General features: G+C 44.2%; 1 protein-coding gene across 3 annotated transcripts in view; it reads left to right on the top strand.

Annotated features, from left to right (window-relative positions):
* SPRYD3 (SPRY domain containing 3) overlaps positions 1-20,782 on the top strand; it is a 472,005-nt gene that overhangs the window by 354,097 nt on the left and 97,126 nt on the right. For all 3 annotated transcript variants that reach the window (XM_069230934.1, XM_069230932.1, XM_069230933.1), the window contains exon 9: positions 7,718-7,837. In XM_069230934.1, coding sequence (XP_069087035.1) covers positions 7,718-7,837 — 120 coding nt within the window. The remainder of the gene's footprint in view (positions 1-7,717; positions 7,838-20,782) is intronic.

Here is a 20,782-nt window from a genome sequence, read left to right as displayed (position 1 = left end):
AGGAAATATTCCAATGACTGAAATATGTAAGGCAGCCACATGGTCTACGCCTCATACGTTTACCAAACACTACTGCGTGGATGTGTTAACAGCACAACAAGCCACAGTAGGCCAAACAGTATTACGAACTTTGTTTCAAACAACTTCAACTCCTACAGGCTGAACCACCGCTTTTGGGGAGATAACTGCTTACTAGTCTATGCAAAGCATGTGTATCTGCAGCTACACATGCCATCGAACGGAAAATGTCACTTACCCAGTGTACATCTGTTCGTGGCATGAGTCGCTGCAGATTCACATGCGCCCACCCGCCTCCCCAGGTTTCGAAGTTAATCTTCAACATTTGCAAATTTGTAAATATATCACTTTAAACTACATTATGTACATACATATTCACTCCATTGCATGGGCACTATTACTATAATAAACAACTCCTACCTCACCCTCTGCGGGGAAAACAATCTAAGATGGAGTCGACGCCCATGCGCAATGGAGCCGAAAGGGGAGGAGTCCCTCGATCTCGTGACTCAAAGACTTTTTCGAAGAAAAACAACTTGCAACACTCCGAGCCCAACACTAGATGGCGGGATGTGCAAAGGATGTGAATCTGCAGCGACTCATGCCACGAACAGATGTACACTGGGTATGTGACATTTTCCATATATATATATATATATATATATATACTATGCACAGGTCCTGCCATCTAGTGTTGGGCTCGGAGTGTTACAAGTTGTTTTTCTTCGAAAAAGTCTTTTCGAGTCACAGGACCGTGTGACTCCTCCTTTTCGGCTCCATTGCGCATGGGCATCTACTCCATCCTAGATTGTTTTCTTTCCGCCATCGGGTTCGGACGTGTTTCTTTTCACTCCGGTTATTCGAGTCGGAAAAATATTACAAACTCTCGATATTTGTCGGTATTGTTTTCGATCGAGTACCATCTATCATCGACACCTCGGTACCGGCGGACACAGATCTTGGGGGAACCCGCGCCCAACTTGCGCCTGTTCGGCCCGACCAAAAGTCTTGCTGAAGCCTCATGGACCGGACCCCGTTTAGATTCTGCCCTCGGTGCCACGCCAAGTATCCTTACACGGACCAACATCTAGTTTGTAACGTGTGTATATCTCCAGACCACCAAGAGGGTACTTGCGAGGCCTGCAGATCCTTCTGCTCGAAAAAGACAGAGACCGAAGAGCGCGAAGGTTAGAGATGGTGTCCAGAAGCACCGAACGCCTAGACGCAGAAGAGGAGGAGATGATCCACACCGTAGTCTGTTTGGGGTCCGACTCCGAGCACGAGTCGGACAACGACCAACTGATAACAGCGGGCCAGCAAGTCAGTACGCTTGCCCGACCCAATCCAAGCCCAAATACAAGGCCTCGGGGACGCCACTGCCAGAAGGCCATGGCTCCACCCGTAAGAAAACTACCAGTGACCAAGCAACATCTTCGGCACTGAGAAAGGCCACAACAACAAAGCCTTCGGACTCGAGCCGAGGCACAGGCTCCGAAATTCTCAAGCACCTACCCATCGAATTGAAGCTCTGAAAGTCACTCTCGGAGCCGAGGCCAACAAGTACTTCAGGCCTTTCGATCCCGAAGAAGCCGGCTTCGGAGCCGAAAAGACACACATATACAGAGGAGCATGGACTTTCCAAGCAATTGAAAGAAAGCCATAGATTTGTGGAAGAACTTACCCAAATGGAGGATTTTGACGAGAAACAGGCCATAATACAAATTCATAAAGACACTGGCAAAATCCTCACTGCACCTCCTCTAAAAACAGAGGAAACTGGCCTTTCATGGACATTTGGACACTGATCAGCCACCGGCTAAATTGCCAAAACCAAGACAAAAATCTCCACCTCCTCAGTTTTCACCTCACCACTCTCCTCCTCATTCTCCTCACCTGTCGCCCCGCCTGCTACCCCCACTGCACAGTCTCCATCACACTCTGTACAGTCACACCAGGATGACACTGACCCAGGGGACTTTTTATGATGATCCCATTTCAGATAATAGTCCAGAGTGCTATCCATCAAGGCCATCACCCCCAGAGGATAGCACCTCATATACACAGGTTCTAGCCAGGGCAGCGGCATTTCACAACGTAGCCATGCACACAGAACCTCTTGAGGATGACGTTTTATTTAACACGTTGTCCTCAACTCATGACACCTACCAGAGTCTACCCGTGCTTCCTGGCATGTTAAAACATGCACATCAAATCTTCCAGGAACCAGTTAAAGCAAGAGGTATTGCTCCAAGGGTAGAAAATAAATATAAGCCACCGCCTTAAGACCCATTTTTTATTGCCCAATAGCTACCCCCAGATTCCGTAGTGGTCAGTGCAGCAAGGAAGAGGAGTAACTCCCAGTCCTCTGGGGACACACCCCCTCCAGATAAGGAAAGCAAAATATTTGATGCTGCCGGTAAAAGGGTGGCATCACAGGCAGCTAATCAGTGGCGTATAGCCAATTCCCAGGCACTAATGGCCAGATACGACAGGGCCCACTGGGATGAGATGAAGGACATTATCCAGCATCTCCCCAAGGACCAACAGAAGAGAGCCCAGCAGGTAGTAGAGGAGGGACAGGCAATTACCAACAATCAGATCATGGCAGCGTTGGACTCCGCAGACACAGCCGCAAGAACTATTAATACGGCTGTCACCATTAGGCGACACGCATGGCTTAGGTCGTCAGGCTTTAAACCTGAAATTCAGCAGGCTGTTCTGAACATGCCTTTTAACGAACAACAACTATTTGGCACACAGGTTGATACAGCCATTGACAAAATGAAAAAAGATGCCGACACTGCCAAAGCTATGGGGGCGCTGTATTCAACTCAATACAGAGGCTCATTTCGAAAGCCTCAATATAGTGGAGGCTTTAGACCCCAACCATCTGAGCCATCTACCTCCCAATCCAAAACCTCTTACCAGACACATTACCAGAGAGGGGGGTTTCGGGGAACCTACAGAGGACAATTTCCCAGATGTAGAGGAAAATATCAGCCCTCAGAGCAACCCACGCATACCAAACAGTGACTTCATCCACATCTTCCCTCACCACACTTCCCCTGTGGGAGGAAGACTACAAAAGTTCCAGACCCACTGGTTACCCGTCACAACAGACAATTGGGTCTTATCCATTATCCAACATGGTTACTGCATAGAGTTGACACAAACTCCTCCAGATATTCCCCCAAAACCACACAAACTCATCTCAACACATTTCAATGTTGCAAACAGAGGTACAGGCACTATTACTCAAATAAGCCATAGAGCTTGTACCACATCATCAAAAAGGAACAGGGGTTTGCTCCCTGTATTTCCTCGTTCCCAAAAAAGACAAAACATTGAGACCAATACGAGATCTCGGAACTCTCAATCTCTACATCTGATCAGAACACTTTCACATGGTAACACTACAGGGTGTAGTCCCACTATTACAACAGCAAGATTTTATGACAACACTGGATCTAAAAGATGTGTATTTTCACATACCCATCCATCCAGCGCACAGAAAATATCTGATTTGTAATACAAGGAAAACATTACCAGTTAAAAGTTACCTTTCGGGATAACAGCTCCCAGAGTATTTACAAAATGCCTTGCCGTAGTCGCAGCATACATAAGAAGACAACATATACATGTCTTTCCATATCTCGACGACTGGCTAATAAAAGCCAACAGTCAAACACAGTGCCAATATCATACATGTTATGTAATAAACACCTTACACACACTAGGGTTCTCAAACTACCACAAATCGCACCTACAACCAGTGCAAATTCAGCAGTATTTAGGAGCCACATTAAACACCCAAAGAGCACTTGCAAACCCAAGTCCACAAAGGGTACAATCGTTTCACAACATATTGCCAAAAATCCAGCCAAACCAACAGTACACAGTCAAATTTGTCATGAAACTGTTGGGCATGATGGCATCATGCATCGCCATTGTCCCAAACGCAAGATTAAACATGCGGCCCTTACAACAGTGCCTTACAAAACAATGGTCGCAGGCACATGGTCATCTTCAAGATCTAGTGTTGATAGACCGACAAACATACATCTCACTTCAGTGGTGGAATTCCACAAATCTAAACAAAGGGCTGCCATTTCAAGACCCTGTGCCTCAGACCATAATTACAGCAGATGCATCAATGATTGGCTGGGAAGCTCACCTCAACAATCACAACATTCAAAGGCAATTGGATGCCCAACACAAACAGCTACATATAAATCACTTAGAGCTGTTAGCTGTCTTCCTAGCACTCAAAGCTCTTCAGCCTCTCCTTATTCACAAAAATATATTGATCAAAACAGACAACATGACCACCATGTATTATCTTAAAAAACAAGGAGGGACACATTCGTCCCAACTCTCCCTCCTGTCTCAAAAAATTTGGAAATGGGCAATACACAACCAAATTCACCTGGTAGCACAATACTTTCCAGGGAACCAATTGGCAGATGTTCTCAGCAGAAATCATCAACAGACACACGAGTGGGAAATTCACCCACAAGTACCTAAAAAAAATACTTTCATCAATAGGGAACACCAAACATAGATCTGTTCACCATCAGCGAAAACACAAAATGCCAAAACTTCACATCCAGATTCCCACATCCCCTATCCAAGGGCAATGCTCTATGGATCAATTGGTCAGGGATTTTTCCCCCTCTCCCACTCATTCCATTTCTAGTCAACAAATTGTGTCAAAAACGCTCAATCTGATACTCAAAGTTCCAACGTGGGCACGTCAGCCGTGGTACACAACACTACTAGACCTGTCAGTAGTACCAGACTCCAAACACCCAAACAGACCAGATCTGTTGACACAAAACAAAGGGCATATCAAGCACCCAAATCCCAACACACTCAATCTAGTGATTTGGCTCCTGAGGTCATAGAATTTGGGTATTTACAACTACCAACTGAATGTATGGAAGTAATTAATCAAGCAAGCAAACCCACTCCCAGACAGTGCTATGCCAACAAATTGAAAAGATGTGTAAATTACTGTCAATCTAAACAATTTGCCCCTCTTTCAGCATCAATCCAAGATATTGTATGCCATTTACTTCATTTACTAAAATCAAATTTAGCATTCTCTTCCATAAAACACATCTCACTGCAGTTTCCACATATTTGCAAAACATACAGCACAGCTCTCTGTTTAGAGTTTCTGTTATCAAAGGCTTCATGGAAGGTTTAAAATGCATCATCCCACCCAGAACACCTCCATTTCCTTCGTGGAATCTAAACATAGTGCTTACGCGACTTATGGGCCCACCATTTGAACCTATACACTCATGTCAAATACATTTCTTAACATGGAAGGTTGCCTTCCTAGTCGCAATTACATCATTGCAAAGAGTTAGTGAAATTCAAGCTTTTACTACTGAACAACCGTTCATACAAGTACATAGTCGTACTACGAACTAACCCTAAAGGTCTTCCAAAAGTAGTATCACCTTTTCATATCAATCAAACAGTGGAACTACCAGTCTTCTTCCCACAGCCAGATTCTGTGGCAGAAAACTCTACATACATTAGACATTTAAAGAGCTCTAATGTACTACATAGATAGAACAAAACCATTCAGGAAAACTAAACAGCTATTAATAGCTTTTCAAAAACCTCATACTGGTAACCCCATTGCAAAACCAGGTTTAGCAAGGTGGATAGTAAAATGCATCCAAACACTACTTTAAAGCTAAAAGACAACTCTTAGTTGCACCTAAAGCTCATTCTACAAGGAAAAAAGGTGCTACAATGGCCTTCTTAGGAAATATACCAATGGCTGAAATATGTAAAGCAGCTACTTAAACACCACATACATTTACTAAACATTATTGTGTAGATGTTTTAGAAGCACAGCAAGCCCCAGTAGGTCAAGCTGTACTAAGAACATTATTTCAAACAACTTCAACTCCTACAGGCTAACTGCCACTTTTATGGGTGGAATAACTGCTTTGTAGGCTATGCATAGCATGTGTATCTGCAGCTACACATGCCATTGAATGGAAAATGTCACTTACCCAGTGTACATCTGCTCGTGGCATGTTCTGCTGCAGATTCACATGCACCCTCCCACCTCCCCGGAAGCCTGTAGCCGTTTAAGTTAAACAAACACTTGTACATAAGTGTGTGTGTGTGTGTGTATATATATATATATTCCATTTGCATGGACATCTCTTTTCTTTATACTCTATCACTCCTTCCTTACCCTCTGCGGGAAAACAATCTAACATGGAGTCGATGCCCATGCGCAATGGAGACGAAGAGGAGGAGTCACTCGATCCCGTGACTCGAAAACACTTCTTCGAAGAAAAACAACTTGTAACACTCTGAGCCCAACACTAGATGGCAGATTATGCATAGCATGTGAATCTGCAGCGGAACATGCCACGAACAGATGTGCACTGGGTAAGTGACTTTTTCCCTATATATCTTGTATGGTTCATTAGTCAACAAAACCTTTTATAACCTATAATTAAATGAAGTCAAACTATAATTTGTAACCAGCCTTCAAGGGGACAAAATGCTTGTGACACTAGGACCTGGGTCATTTTACCAGCAGAATGCACATGTGTGTGTCCTGGCTCAATTTATGCCAGCAGATAGTGATGCATATGTGCTGGGTCAGAGTTTGCCTGCTGCTATCCGAAACCTTGTTATTTGGTTTGCTAGCGTGTTCAGTCATACCAGGGTTGCATTTTATTACTTCATTTTAGAGTACTTTTCCACCACTGCTGTGAGCCAGAAGTCCTGTTTGGTAACAATCAGTTTTTGGCAACCTCCATAATGTGCATTTTTGGGACTGGTTATGTTTATAGTATTATCTATACTGGAAGCTTTCAGTGTAGTAAGTGAGAAATGGATGCTTACTCCAGCCTCGTTGGGTTGGCATTACACATGAACATTTTAGTGATATAGAAAAGTGTAATGTTAATAGTGTTGCTCGTTTAGGCTATTAGCATCTCCAGATGAGAGCTCTGGATTAATGCATGTTGTTAGCTTATTGCTGGTGCACAGCGTGTAAGGTGGCCTGCGACTGTTGGTGCGATTTTAGGGACAGACATTGTGAAAGGCCAGTTATTTAAAGTTCTTTAGAATTCTTGATGGGTAAATAATGTTGTGATATCAATTGCGAAAGTATTCTTAGGCTTGGCTTCCTCTGCCTTAAAGGATATCCCATTGATGCTGGACGTTCTGAACATGGGAATTGAAAGTGTAGTGCCAGCCTTGTGCTGAGAGCTCTTGTAGATTGGTTTGTTTGTTCTAGGTTGTGGGTTTGTTGTAGGTTAGAGTTTGTGTTTCAAACCTTCAGGAATGAAGTCTTATCATTCATTGGAATTGCGAATGTCTGAGGCAAATACTCCCAGCAAATTACATTACTCTTGTGAATGGCACGATATTACATGTCCATATCACTTTTGTGCAGGAGGAAGCTAAGCCTTTACTTGGCTGACAGACAGGAGAAATATTATGTCTGTAGGTTTGCTGGAATCATTCTGTAGTTGCCTCTGCCATCAAGGTTCTTTGAGTGTTGCCGCATCATCTAGTTTTCCAATGATATGGGGCATTTGTGCCATTTTCATCAGCCCCTTCCTTCAACTGTTTGCTGGCTCCTTTTTCAGATCATAGGTTCACAGGTCTTATTTCATTGTAGTAACAAGAGTTTCACGTGCTTGTGTTGCAGATGATGGAAAGATCTTCCATGGCAGTGGAGTGGGAGACCCCTTTGGGCCTCGATGCTACAAGGGTGACATAATGGGGTGTGGCATCATGTTTCCAAGGGATTACATTCTCGACAGTGAAGGTAAGAAGGGCCTATCTAGGTCTGCTGTTCATTCTCCATATTCATGTTTTAATGTATTTATTTACATGAATTAGTTGAGAAAAAAGTTCTCCGATTTAAGGCTGTACTGTGGACAGAACAAATATAAATAACTGTTAGGGACTGATGTCTTTACACTATTGACACAACGTTCTGCTTTTTGACCTATCAGACCATGGTTGAGATATAACCAGAGCCAGCGCTCTGACATCTTACCGGTGTTGGTGGATAGCCTTGGGCATCGGAATATTCATTGTCTTTTCAAAAATATTATTGTTGCTAGAAGTGCTACTAAGATCACACTACATCCCTGATAAGGAAAGGTTATTTAGGCTGCCTTTTGGGATGTTCTTTGAAGTCCTAAAAATTCCAATATTGAAGTCTTTGCGCACAATACTATGACACATTTTAATAGATAACTTTTTAGTTATGAAAATGATCTCACAAGCGAAGCATATTTACCTGTCTTTTTTAAATTACGTTTTAAGACTAATTACGTTTGACTGAAAAGCCCAGGTTAATTGTCCCACAAAAGAAAAACCTAGGGTACTGGTACATATAAGAATTGCATGACAGATGAAGTCACAACCAAACCTTTCAGAGAAGGTGCCCCAGAACACAAGCAGAAATGTTACACATATAATGTTAAGGACCTACCTAATATGAAGTAATGTCTCATAATGTCCACTCTAAGTAAAATGTAATATATACAATATGTCTTTATAACGCGCTGTAGGAAATTACTCAGCAGACCAATAGATGTTTCAGCTTATCAGTAGCTATATTTGTTCATTGCTACCTACAATTTCACTCTGTATATCATCAAATCCGAATTGAGATTTTGCAAAAAATAATCTACGGACAAGTTGTATAAATTAATAAATATCATCTTTGAACACTATAATCCCATGCATTTGGATAATTTGTTGCTGTACTTAGAGAATATAGAATTAGAAGCTGCTCCCAAATGGCTCCCTAAGTCTTTTTGACTCAGAACCCCTTATTGTTCACAAACATTGCATGAAAATATTTATATTTGTTGTCCAGATTCTCACTCCATTAAGGAGTATTAAATGAAAGAATGCAAAACTTTACATTACCAAGAATAAGAAGACTGTGTCAGAACCGTTCCCGGAGTTTATGGACCAATTCCATAGGTCAGTCTTCATGCTCCAAATCCTCAGGTAAGCGTAAGAAATGTAATACGTGAGAAATTTAAGAAGTCAAAGTGGAGTTATGGTTCCTCATGCCACTCATATTCACCTGTGCAAGCGTTGGGGCTCTGCCACCGCTCTCGATCTTGCTCCTGCAGTTTGTCAACTTTGTAGATGACCCCACAGCTGGTTTCTGGGGCAGTCAGCCATGCCTCATCAGATCGAAGAGTTCCATGCAGCCATGCTCCAGCTCTTAGGATCACTGAAAACTCCCTCAGATGAGCCTTTGGGGTCCCAAGGAGTCGTAATGATTTTCTCCTGGGATACCACCATTGGAACCTGCTGGAACCTCTGCAGGTGTCTTACCTCCGATGCTGATGACACAACCTTCGCTGACCCTCATGCACGGCGACTGACTTTCCCACCTGAGGACGTGTCTTAGATAGTCTTCTCCTGTGCCGGTCCGACCTCAACCGTCATTGCTTCTGAATCCTTCTGAGGTGCCAATTTCAGCATCCTTGGCCCTTATTTATCACAGGCTCAGTAACACTTTGTGTTCCTTTTTGGGACTGAATCAGATAATGACTGACTCAGGTGATGAGTTTCCTTATCCCTATCAAAAGGATAACTGGTACAAGGACTTACCTGCCTCCTATGACCCTGTACTGTGTAGGGAGGCTGAAATACTTGACTTCGAGCAGTCTGCCCCCGCCCCCACTTTACCCCATTCTCCCCCCCCACCTCTCTCTCTTGAAGGTGAAAACTAATGTCTTGATCGAGGATCTCCAACTGGAGCAGACGTCTTCTGAGCTCCATCTGCCAATTAATAAAGCACTGACGGATACATTATTGAGAGCTTAGGTCCAACCTTGCTCTGGCCCCCAGTTAGACATATGATTCAAGATAATAGCGATGCGCCCAAGTTCATGTTATGTTGTGGCTTGGACACCACCAATACCATCAGGTGGCCACTAGCGTTGCCATTCACTGCCATGCTAGCTTTGGCCTACTGGATTCTCGGGTGATATCCAATCTTCCTTGATAGACATGCCCTTTCAGAGGGACTCACCTGTTTGTGTAAAAGGCTGATTCTGCTCTTGAGAACTTTGACAAGAGCAGGGCACCGCTTACTCTCTATCCCTTTCCTCCTCACCTCCTGCAACAGTGCCACCACTCCTTTTGTGACTTTGGTCAAGGCATCCCTTACTGCCAGCCCATCTAGCCACCACAGACACCCCAGCAGTTTCCCAGTAGAGGCCCTTGACCAAGTCTGCATGATCACCAAGCAAACACCGTTCCTACCCACCCCAGCCAAACCTCTTTAGCATGCCCTTAGAGGAATACACCCACGTGGAGGGAGGCAGAATCTGATGATATTACCGGGCTTGCAAGCCTTCACACCGGACAGGTGGGTTTTTCACAAAGGACATGGCTTTCCCTTTCACTAGTCTCTGCTGCACCTTCTACCTGTCCCCTTATGACTGACTGAGGACCATCTTTCCATTTTGCGGGTACCAGTCTTTTGGTTGTACCAATCTTTCCCTACCTCGAAGACTGGTTGTTTGTTGTTTGCAGGCTCACCCCAGGCACTCGTCATCAACCTCCAGACCAAGGCACCTTTGGGGCTCAGTATGCCAAAGTCACATCTGACTCCTTCTCAGACACTCCTCCTCATTGGTGCCATTCTGCATACAGCCTGGTTTTGAGCTCTTCCCCCAGGGATGATAGTCTAGGACATTCAGGCTATGATCCCAATCTTTTACCCGCAGTCCTGGATTTCAGTGAAGTTCACTCATAAACTGCAGGAACTGATGGCTTCCTGCATCCTGCTTGTTGAGCATGTCAGGTGGCGTATGCAGACTTTCCAGTGGGATCTTAAGTCCTAGTAGGCCCAAAATCTCTGGGACCTCTCCGACTACATTCAAATTTCTGAGGAGACTGTGAAAGACCTGCAGTGGTGGTTATTGTGATACGGTTGGGTGCAGCAGACTCCTTCTCCCTTCCTCACTGGGAGCTGACAGTGGTGACCAATGCATCACTACCTGGTGTGGACAGCGACCTGGGAGTGGTGGAGCTCAGAGAATTGGTTTCAGGTGAGGTCCTCGCTCCATACCGATCTTCTGGAGCTAAGGGCTTTCCGGTTGGCGTTGAAAGCATTCCTGCCACCCATCAAGTAGAAGCTGTTACAGGTTCTTATGAACCACACCATTGCCATGTCGTACTGCAACTAATGAGCGGGGTCACGGATCGTGTGCCCAGAAGGCCTTGTGGTTCTGGAAATGGCTTGACAACCAACAAGTTTTCCTGGTGGTGTTCCACCTGGCAGACTTATTGTATGCCAGGGCGGACGAGCATAGCTGCCGAACCTAGCATTCAAATGGGAGTCACACCTGCAGTGGTGCATGGTGTCTTCGGTGAACGGGGGAGGACCTTGGCTTCATCGCTCAGCCACCACGAGAATGTGGCAGCACTTCTGCATGTTGCAGTTCCCAAGGCATCCCTTGCTAAGAAAAGCGTTCCATCTCAAGTGGAACTCTGGACTCCGGTATGCCTTTCCGCCAATACTACTGATGCTCTGAGTACTCAAACATCAGCACAGACCGGGCTCAAGTCATCCTAATGGCACCAGGTTGGGCACAAAGGGTATGGTATCTACAACTTGTGGGTTTGAGCATATGCCCTTGGAACAGGCTGCTTCTCTTGGAGGACTGGCTGTTGCAGCAACACAGCTGGGTTCTGCACCCGGGCCTTTGCAATCTCTAACTTGATGTTCGGATATTGAGCTGCAGCAGCTGAACACCTTTGACCTTTCTCTGGAGATAGTTGTCATCTTGGCAGCCAAGCATCCCTCAATGAAAACTGTATAGCCTGTCGTTGGGACAGATTTGTGGTTTGGTGCCGCACACACCAAATTGACCAACTGCAGGCAAAGTTATCTGACACTGTTATTTGTTCTCTCTGCTGCCTGGCAAGGCTTCGCTTTTGGGTGAAGTTAAGGGTTATCTTTCAGCCCTTTTAACCTTAATACAGTTGCCAGATGAGCCCTCATTGTTTAATTCACCAGTTGTGATGCGGTTTTTGAAAGGGCTACAACATGTTTTCCCCCTTTCCCCTTTGTCATATCCCAATGGGACCTTGAACTGGTGCTCAATTATCTGGTATTCACTCCATTCGAGCTGCTTCATTTCAGCCCTTTACAGCTCCTAACTAGCATGACTGCTCCTCATCCTGATCACTCTAGCTTAGGGTCCGAGTGAGCGTTGGGCTTAGTGCCACTCCACCATTCACTTTCTTTTTCCCAGACAAACTGATTTTGTGGACTTGTGCATCCTTCCTGCTGAAAGTTGTGACACAGTTTCACATTGTCAAACCTTCACCCTGCCGACGTTTAATGCTCCACCTTACCCCTCTAAGGAGGAGGAAAGACTTCATCTCTTGGACCCAAGAGAGCAAATGAGCTTCTACATAGATAATGCTATAGATTATAGGGTGGGTGATAAGCTCTTTGAAGCAAAAAAGACAAGGCAGTACAGAAGAACCATCTTTCATTGGATCATGCTCTGCATTAGGATCTGCTGAGCACTAGCCAAAAAGCTGCCTCTGGAAGGGCTGCCCTTATTCTGCCAGGGCCAAAGTTGCTGCCACTGGGCACTTGGAGTCCCTGTCCTAGGCATTTGCCAAGCAGCTAAGTGGGCATCTGTTTATACCAGCAGGACTTTCTGGTTTGGGTCTATTACCAGGCTCACCTCTGAATAGGTATTCCTTTGGTATCTCTTCAGAAGGTGAGGATCTGCGACTAGAAGTCTCTATCAAAAAAACAAGTTACTTACTTTCGGTAATGCCCTTTCAGGCAGAGACTTTCCTGTCCGCAGATTCTGTCCCTTTGATTCTTCCTGTCCTGTAGCCATTAAGGCCTACGTTACTTGTGATCACTACTTACATTGTCTCCAGTCCAGGACTTCTCACATACAAATCCTTGTTTAAGGAATGTACGTCTAAATAGTTCAGTGGAAGCAAATCAAGACAATAACTCCCACAATGCATTAGGATGGCCCAAAACAATTCTAGAAGTTGCATCAGGGTCCGTAATGATATTATGTAAAGTGTTCTCCATATGCACCACAGCAATTTCCTGCCACAGAAACCATCGCCATTTAATGTTTCTGGTCTGAGATAGCCCATGCTTTAGAAATTTGTTTAGAAGAAAAAAAATAGTATTCCCTCCACCCCCAAGTTTTTTCCTTCAGTAGCTCTATAGTACTCTTTTGAGAGTCTGTGTTGCTAGGCAGGCATGCTTTATTGATAAACTATTACCAACAATAGAAGATCCATTCCCCATGATCATCCCTTGTCTTTGGCTTCTTCAAAGCCTCTCTAATCTCCTGAGACTGGCAAAGATGATTTGGTATGTGGATCATTTGACACTCATCCTTCTCTTTGATTCCCACCACTTTTTTTTTTTGGTTTGTTTGTTTTTTACATGTCTCATTCCCCACTTCAATCTCCAAATGCTGTGCCTGCACCCAGAAAGAATGGGTGGTGCCATTTAAAGTTATTTCACTTACCGTCTGAAATTGCGCATGTCATTTTGGCTAACAGGAAACCACAAAATCTACGTATACCAGTTGAAGGAACAAGTTCAGGGCGAGTTGCAGGTCCTATCCCATTTCTGTCACACCTTTCTGATTTTCTGCTCTCAAGTCTTTTGCCCTGTAGGTCCTAGCAGTAGCTATTGTAAAATGTTGTCAGTTTCCCCTCTTTCCCTGACTAGCTTGCTTTGTTTAAGATGCCACTAGCTGTGAATTTCCTGAAGGTTATTCAGTATTTGTTTCCTTCCACGCCAGTTATTGTTTCTCCTTGGAATTTGACTCTCTGGTGGACGTTCCTCATGTCATCCCATTTGAACGATGCACACTGGCCTGGTACAACTTCGCACCCTGAATACGGTCTCCTTGTGGAAAGGCCTCCGTCCATTGGATCAAAACATGTAGTAGTTGTACTCTAGCTTCTAGTGAGGCTGCTGGTTTAGGGATGACAGTGCTTTTGTTTGTAGACGACTGAATCCCTCCTACAACAAGTCACAACTGTCGGCCCAACCCTCATGCATGGACTCTAGAATGCGACATCTCAGGGGAGTTGTGGTGGAACGGCGATTATTCTTTTCTCACATTAGCAACAAGTCTCAGTCACACACAAGCAATGAAGGAAATGCAGGAGAGTTTTCAATGAGTTTATTGAAAAAACTGCAATCTACACTAAAATGCATGAGCAGCAATGATTAGGATAATGCATCATAAAAAAAGCATGACTGTAAAGATGAGTCTGGAATACAAAGACCCCCCACCTTCTTGCGATAAACATGAAATGTAAAATCCCTCGCATAGAGAACCTAATCCCCAACCTAATGAGAGCTAGGTGTGCTAAACCTAATCTGCCAATACCATGTGCATGAGACGCACCTCCCAACCCTCGTTACCTTCGAATGAGGTCTAGGTCTGGCTCCTTGGTGACACAAAGGCTGAATTCTGCAGCAGGGTGATGTGCAGCATAAAAGGGTAGAAGGCTTGTGGTAGGAATCCCTCTAATAACCTTGTCTGTGTGAGATGTATTCATACTGATCATGTAGAACCGCAGATGCAGGAATGTTCCCAAACAATAGATAAGGGGGCAGGCTTGTGGCAGCAGTTATGTAAACAATTCCCACTGAAGTACATTATGTTCCTGTCTCACGTAATACCCTATCATATTTGGAGGCCTCCATAGTCTCAGACTCAAGCTGTGCTCTGATGTAACCAAGAGCCACAGCACCGATTAAAACCTCTGCCAAGTAAAAAAATGAACCGGAAAAAGGCAGTCCCATGCAACATTTGAAGTGGAAACAAATACTTGTTACTGGTACCTCTCTCATTCAGCGTTCTGGATAGATGGTGTCTTGTGCAATCCCTACCTACTGTTCTTTCACTAGATGAGTGTTCACATGCTTGGTAGCCTCTGAGATTTATCAATAGGTTTAGCACATCTCTAAGCCAAACCTTGAGTCACCCCAGGTAAAGCATTGAATACTTCTCTGCATCAGATCCTAATTTCCTCATCTGATAGAGATTTCTAATTGCAGATTCCATACCTTAGAATGCCCATCCCCCCCCCCCCCCCCCCCCAGACCTCAGACTGGAACCAAAGATTTTTCTTTGAGCAGTACCCTTGCACGCTGTCAGGCTTGTGATGGCAATTATGTAAACAATTCCCACCAAAGTACAGGACAGTCAATGTTACTCCATCTAGTTTATCTCCCCCTCAATATAGCAAGGTGGAAGAGCGGTTGCATGGGCTGGGCCATAGATGTGCGGTAACCTCACATTTATTCACTGTTAAATCGACCTCACTTGACAGGACAGTATGGATGATCAACTGTTTGTGTGCTTCCTTGGAACCCCCCAAAAAAGGAAAAACAGTGACCAAACACTGTTCACGTTGAGTAATGCTTTATATTATGATCTAGTTTACCTTGGCCAAGAAAGACCCTCTGTGCACTTGTTACCATTTCTATAAACATTTGTCACAATAGGTGTCCTGGTTTGTTGAAATCTGCCAGGTGATTATCCTTGCATACATTTACGTAACATTACTGACCTTGACACTTAGCCAAGACTGTGCTGCATTAATTCCTTTCCTGAATGTCACTACTCCATTCCACCTTCTGGAGGGCATAGCTTTTGAACTAGTGAGGACTCTGCAATAAAATGTTTGTATATATATAGATGTATATGTATGTCTATATATATATATATATATATATATATATATTCGATGGCATATGTAGCTGCAGATACACATGCTGTACATATACTTCTACCATCTAGTGTTGGGCTCGGAGTGTTACAAGTTGTTTTTCTTCGAAGAGGTGTTTTCGGCTCTCGAGTCACGGGATCGAGTGACTCCACCTCTTCTGCGCCATTGCTCATGCGCATCGACTCCATGTTAGATTGTTTTCTTTCCGCCATCGGGTTCGGACGTGTTTCCTTTTGCTCCGATAGTTCGATTCGGAAAACTTTGAAAACGCTTCATTTTTCGACGTTATTGTATAGATTGCGTTACATCTTCTATTGACACTTCGGTACCATCGGAACAGACATCTCTACTCTCCCTTCCGGGCGCGTGTGCCCAACTCTGGCCTGGTCGGGCCGACCGATTGTAAGCCTCATGGATCGGACTCCATTCCGCCTCTGTCCTTGGTGCCACGCCAACAGACCAACACCTCGTCTGTAATCTTTGCCTTTTTCCGGATCGGGAAGTAAATTGCAAGGCCTGCCGATCCTTCCGATCAAAAAAGACACTAAGGGACAGAAGAGAACGAAGGCTCGAGATGGCGTCAATAAGCTCCAAACATCTTGACATCGAAGAGGAAGAGATCATGCAGACCGCAGTCTGTTTCGAGGATCTGACTCTGACCAGGAATCCGAGGAAGACAGACCTGTCACCACAGGGACAGCACATGAGTACGCCTGCCCCTGTACCATCTGAACTGAAATATAAGGCCTTGGGGATGCCACTGCCAGAAGGCCATGGCTCGACCCGAAAGAAGACAACCAGTGACCAAACCCCCGGTTTGGCACTGAAAAAGGCCACTCCTCCGAAGCCATCTGAGTCGAACAAAAGCTCCGACTCGAGCAAACACTGCTTTTCCGAGTCAAAATTTCAGAAATCCCTTTCGGAGCCGGGACCATCCACAAAGCCATCTTTTTCTATACTGAAAAAGCTAGCTTTTGGAGCCAAAAAGAGCAGGTTACACTGAGGAGCATGGACTAAGGCACTCAAAGAAAGCCATAAAATGTCTGAGGAGGACTCCAAAATACAGCCAGTACTGGAAGTAATGGACGAAAGGCAAGCCAGGATTCATATCCATAAAGAAACTGGCAGAATCTCAACAGCACCTCCTCTAAAACCTAAGAGGAAATTAGCCTTTCAGGAGGAATTGGACACTACACAGCATCCAGCTAAAGTGCCAAGGACAAAGGAGAGACCACCACCTCCTCAATTCTCAGTCACCATCACATTCCTTTGACTCGCAACAAGATAATGTGGACCCATGGGATCTTTATGATCCAGATCCCATTCCCGAACAAGACTGCTATACCTCTAAGCCTTCACCACCTGAGGATAGTACAGGGTACAATCAAGTACTAGCTAGGGCTGCAGCATACCATAGTGTCACCATGCACACTGAAACGTTGGAGGACGATTTTTTTGTTTAATACACTATCCTCCACGCACACAACATACCAGATGCTCCCGGGCATGTTAAAGCGTGCTGATCAAATAGTTAACAAGTGTGTTAAAGCAAGAATAATAACTCCCAAGGTAAAGAAAAAATACAAGCCACCTCCCTCTGATCCTGTCTTTATAACTTAGTAACTCCCTCCAGACTCAGTAGTGGTAAGTGCTGCCAGGAAGAGGGCAAACTCAGTCATCAGGTGATGCACCCCCACCAGACAAAGAGAGTAGAAAATTTGATGCTGCAGGGAAGAGAGTGGCATCCCAGGCAGCCAACCAATGGAGACTAGCCAACTCACAGGCGTTGTTGGCTAGATACGACAGGGCCCATTGGGGTGAGATGAAAGATATAATTCAGCATCTCCCCAAGGAACACCTAAAGAGGGCACAGCAGATAGTGGAGGAAGGGCAAGAAATCACCAATAACCAAATTAGGTCTGCCCTAGACTCAGCAGACACAGCTGCCAGGAGCGTCAACACTGCTGTAACAATCAGGAGGCATGCATGGCTCAGGTCCTCCGGGTTCAAACCCGGAATCCAACAAGCGGTGTTGAATATGCCGTTCAACAAAAAACAGCTTTTAGGCCCAGAAGTGGACGCTGCAATTGAAAAATTGCATAAGGATTCAGACACCGCAAAAGTGATGTGTGCACTATACACCACACAATACAGAGGATCCTTTCGGAAACCTCAGTTTAGAGGTGGATTTAGGGCACAAACTGCAGTGGCATCCACATAGCAGCCAAAACCAGCCTACCAACCTCAGGACCAACGAGGTGGTTTTAAGAGCATATATAGAGGCTGGTACCCCAGAGGTAGAGGGAAATATCATACACCTAAACAAGCCTCACAACACACTAAACAGTGACTTGTTTCATTCCCTTCCACTCCACACCTCCCCTGTGGGAGGAAGATTACAAAAGTTCTATACCAATTGGCAAAACATCACCACAGACAATTGGGTATTATCAATTATCCGCAATGGTTATTGCCTAGAATTGAAACAAATTCCACCAAAACCACAGAACACATCAGTCTGTTACAGAAAGAAGTAAAATCTCTATTACTCAAACAAGCAATAGAACCAGTGCCACAAAATCAAGTAGGGACTGGAGTTTATTTCTTGTATTTCCTGATTCCCAAAAATGATGGCACCCTAAGGCCAATTTTGGATCTCAGGACCCTCCATCTTTACATCCTGTCAGAACATTTTCACGTGGTAACTCTCCAGGATGTTATCCCGCTACTCCAAAAACATGATTCCATGGCAACATTAGGTCTCAAGGATGCGTATTTTCATATACCCATCCATCCAGCACAATATCTCAGGTTTGTCATTCAAGGAAATCACTATCATTTCAAAGTATTACCCTTTGGAATAACATCTCCAAGGGTGTTCACAAAGTGCCTAGCGGTAGTCGCAGCCTACCTAAGAAGACAACATATACATGTCTTTCCATATCTAGACGATTGGCTAATAAAATCAAGCAGTCATACGCAGTGTCAAAACCATGCGCATTTCGTAATACAAACCCTGCACACGCTAGCGTTCTCAATAAATTACCAAAAGTCGCAACTACAACCTGCGCAAATATAACAGTATTTAGGGGCAATACTAAATACTCCAAGCGCTAGCAAGTCCAAATACGCAGAGAATACAAGCATTCCAAAATATAATTGCACACATACAGTAGACAGGACAACAGTACACTGTCAGATTTGTCATGAAAATGTTAGGGATGATGGCATCATGTATTGCAATTGTTCCACATGCAAGACTAAACATGCGGCCCTTACAACAGTGCCTTGCACAACAATGGTCACAGGCACAAGGTCAACTTCAAGATCTAGTGTTGGTAGACTGCCAAACATACATGTCCCTTCAGTGGTGGAATTCCACAAATCTAAACTAAGGGCGGCCATTTCAAGATCCTGTGCCTCAGACCATAATTACAACAGATGCATCAATTATTGGCTGGGGGAGCTCACCTCAGCAATCACATCATCCAAGGACAATGGGATGCTCAACACAAACAGCTACACATAAATCACTTAGAGTTGTTAGCTGTCTTCATAGCACTCCAAGCTTTTCAGCCTCTTCTCACACAGAAGAATGTCCTAATCAAAACAGACAACATGACCACCATGTATTACCTAAACAAGCAGGGAGGGACACATTCGTCCTAACTCTCCCTCCTAACTTCAAAAAATTGGAAATGGGCAATACACCACCAAATTCACCTGGTAGCACAATACTTTCCAGGGATACACAACCAATTGGCAGATGTTCTCAGCAGAAATCGTCAACAAACACACAAGTGGGAGATTCACCCTCAAGTACTTCAAAAATATTTTCACCAATGGGGAACACCAAACCTAGATCTGTTTGCAACAAGCGAAAACTCAAAATGCCAAAGCTTTGCATCCAGACACCCACATCCCCTATCCAGGGGAAATGCTCTATGGATCAATTAGTCAGGGATGTTTGCTTACGCTTTTCCCCCCTCTCCCACTCATTCCATTTGTGGTCAACAAATTGTGTCAAAACACACTCCATATGATACTCATAGCACCAACGTGGGCACGTCAGCAGTGGTACACAACATTATTAGACCTGTCAGTTGTACCACACAAGCTCCCAAACAGACCAGACCTGTTGACACAAATCAAAGGGCAGATCAGGCACCCAAATCCCAACACACTCAATCTAGCGAGATGGCTCCTGAGGTCATAGAATTTGGGTATTTACAGCTACCATCAGAATGTATGGAAGTGATTAAACAAGCAAGAAAACCCACTAATAGACAGTGCTATGCTAACAAATGGAAAATATTTGCATATTACTGACAATCTAAACAGATTGCCCCTCTTACAGCATCAATACAAGATATTACATGCTATTTACTTCATTTACAAAAATCAAATTTAGCATTCTCTTCCATAAAAATACATCTTACTGCAATTTCAGCATATTTGCAAAATGTACAGCACAGTTCTTTAGAGTTCCTGTTATCAAAGCCTTCATGGAAGGCTTAAAACGCATCATTCCACCTAGAACACCTCCAGTTCCTTCTTTGAATTTAAACACAGTGCTTACGAGACTTATAGGCCCACCATTTGAACCTATGCACTCATGTCAAAGGCAATTCTTAACATGGAAGGTTGCCTTCCTAGTCGCAATTACATCATTGTGAAGAGTCAGTGAAATTCAAGCTTTCACTATTGAAGAACCGTTCATACAAGTACACAAACATAACGTTGTACTACGAACTAACCCTAAATTTCTACCAAAAGTGGTATCACCTTTTCACATTAATCAACCAGTGGAACTACCAGTCTTCTTCCCACGGCCAGATTCTGTAGCAGAAAGAGCTCTACGTACATTAGACATTAAAAGAGCACTAATGTACTATGTAGATAGAACAAAACCATTCAGGAAAACTAAATATCTGTTTGTAGCCTTTCAAAAACCTCATACTGGTAACCCCATTTCAAAACAAGG

Source organism: Pleurodeles waltl, chromosome 4_2 (genome assembly GCF_031143425.1).
Source record: "Pleurodeles waltl isolate 20211129_DDA chromosome 4_2, aPleWal1.hap1.20221129, whole genome shotgun sequence".
Classification (NCBI taxonomy): Eukaryota; Metazoa; Chordata; class Amphibia; order Caudata; family Salamandridae; genus Pleurodeles; species Pleurodeles waltl.
Note: the sequence above shows the minus strand (reverse complement) of the source record. Positions and strands in the feature narration are given on the sequence as shown.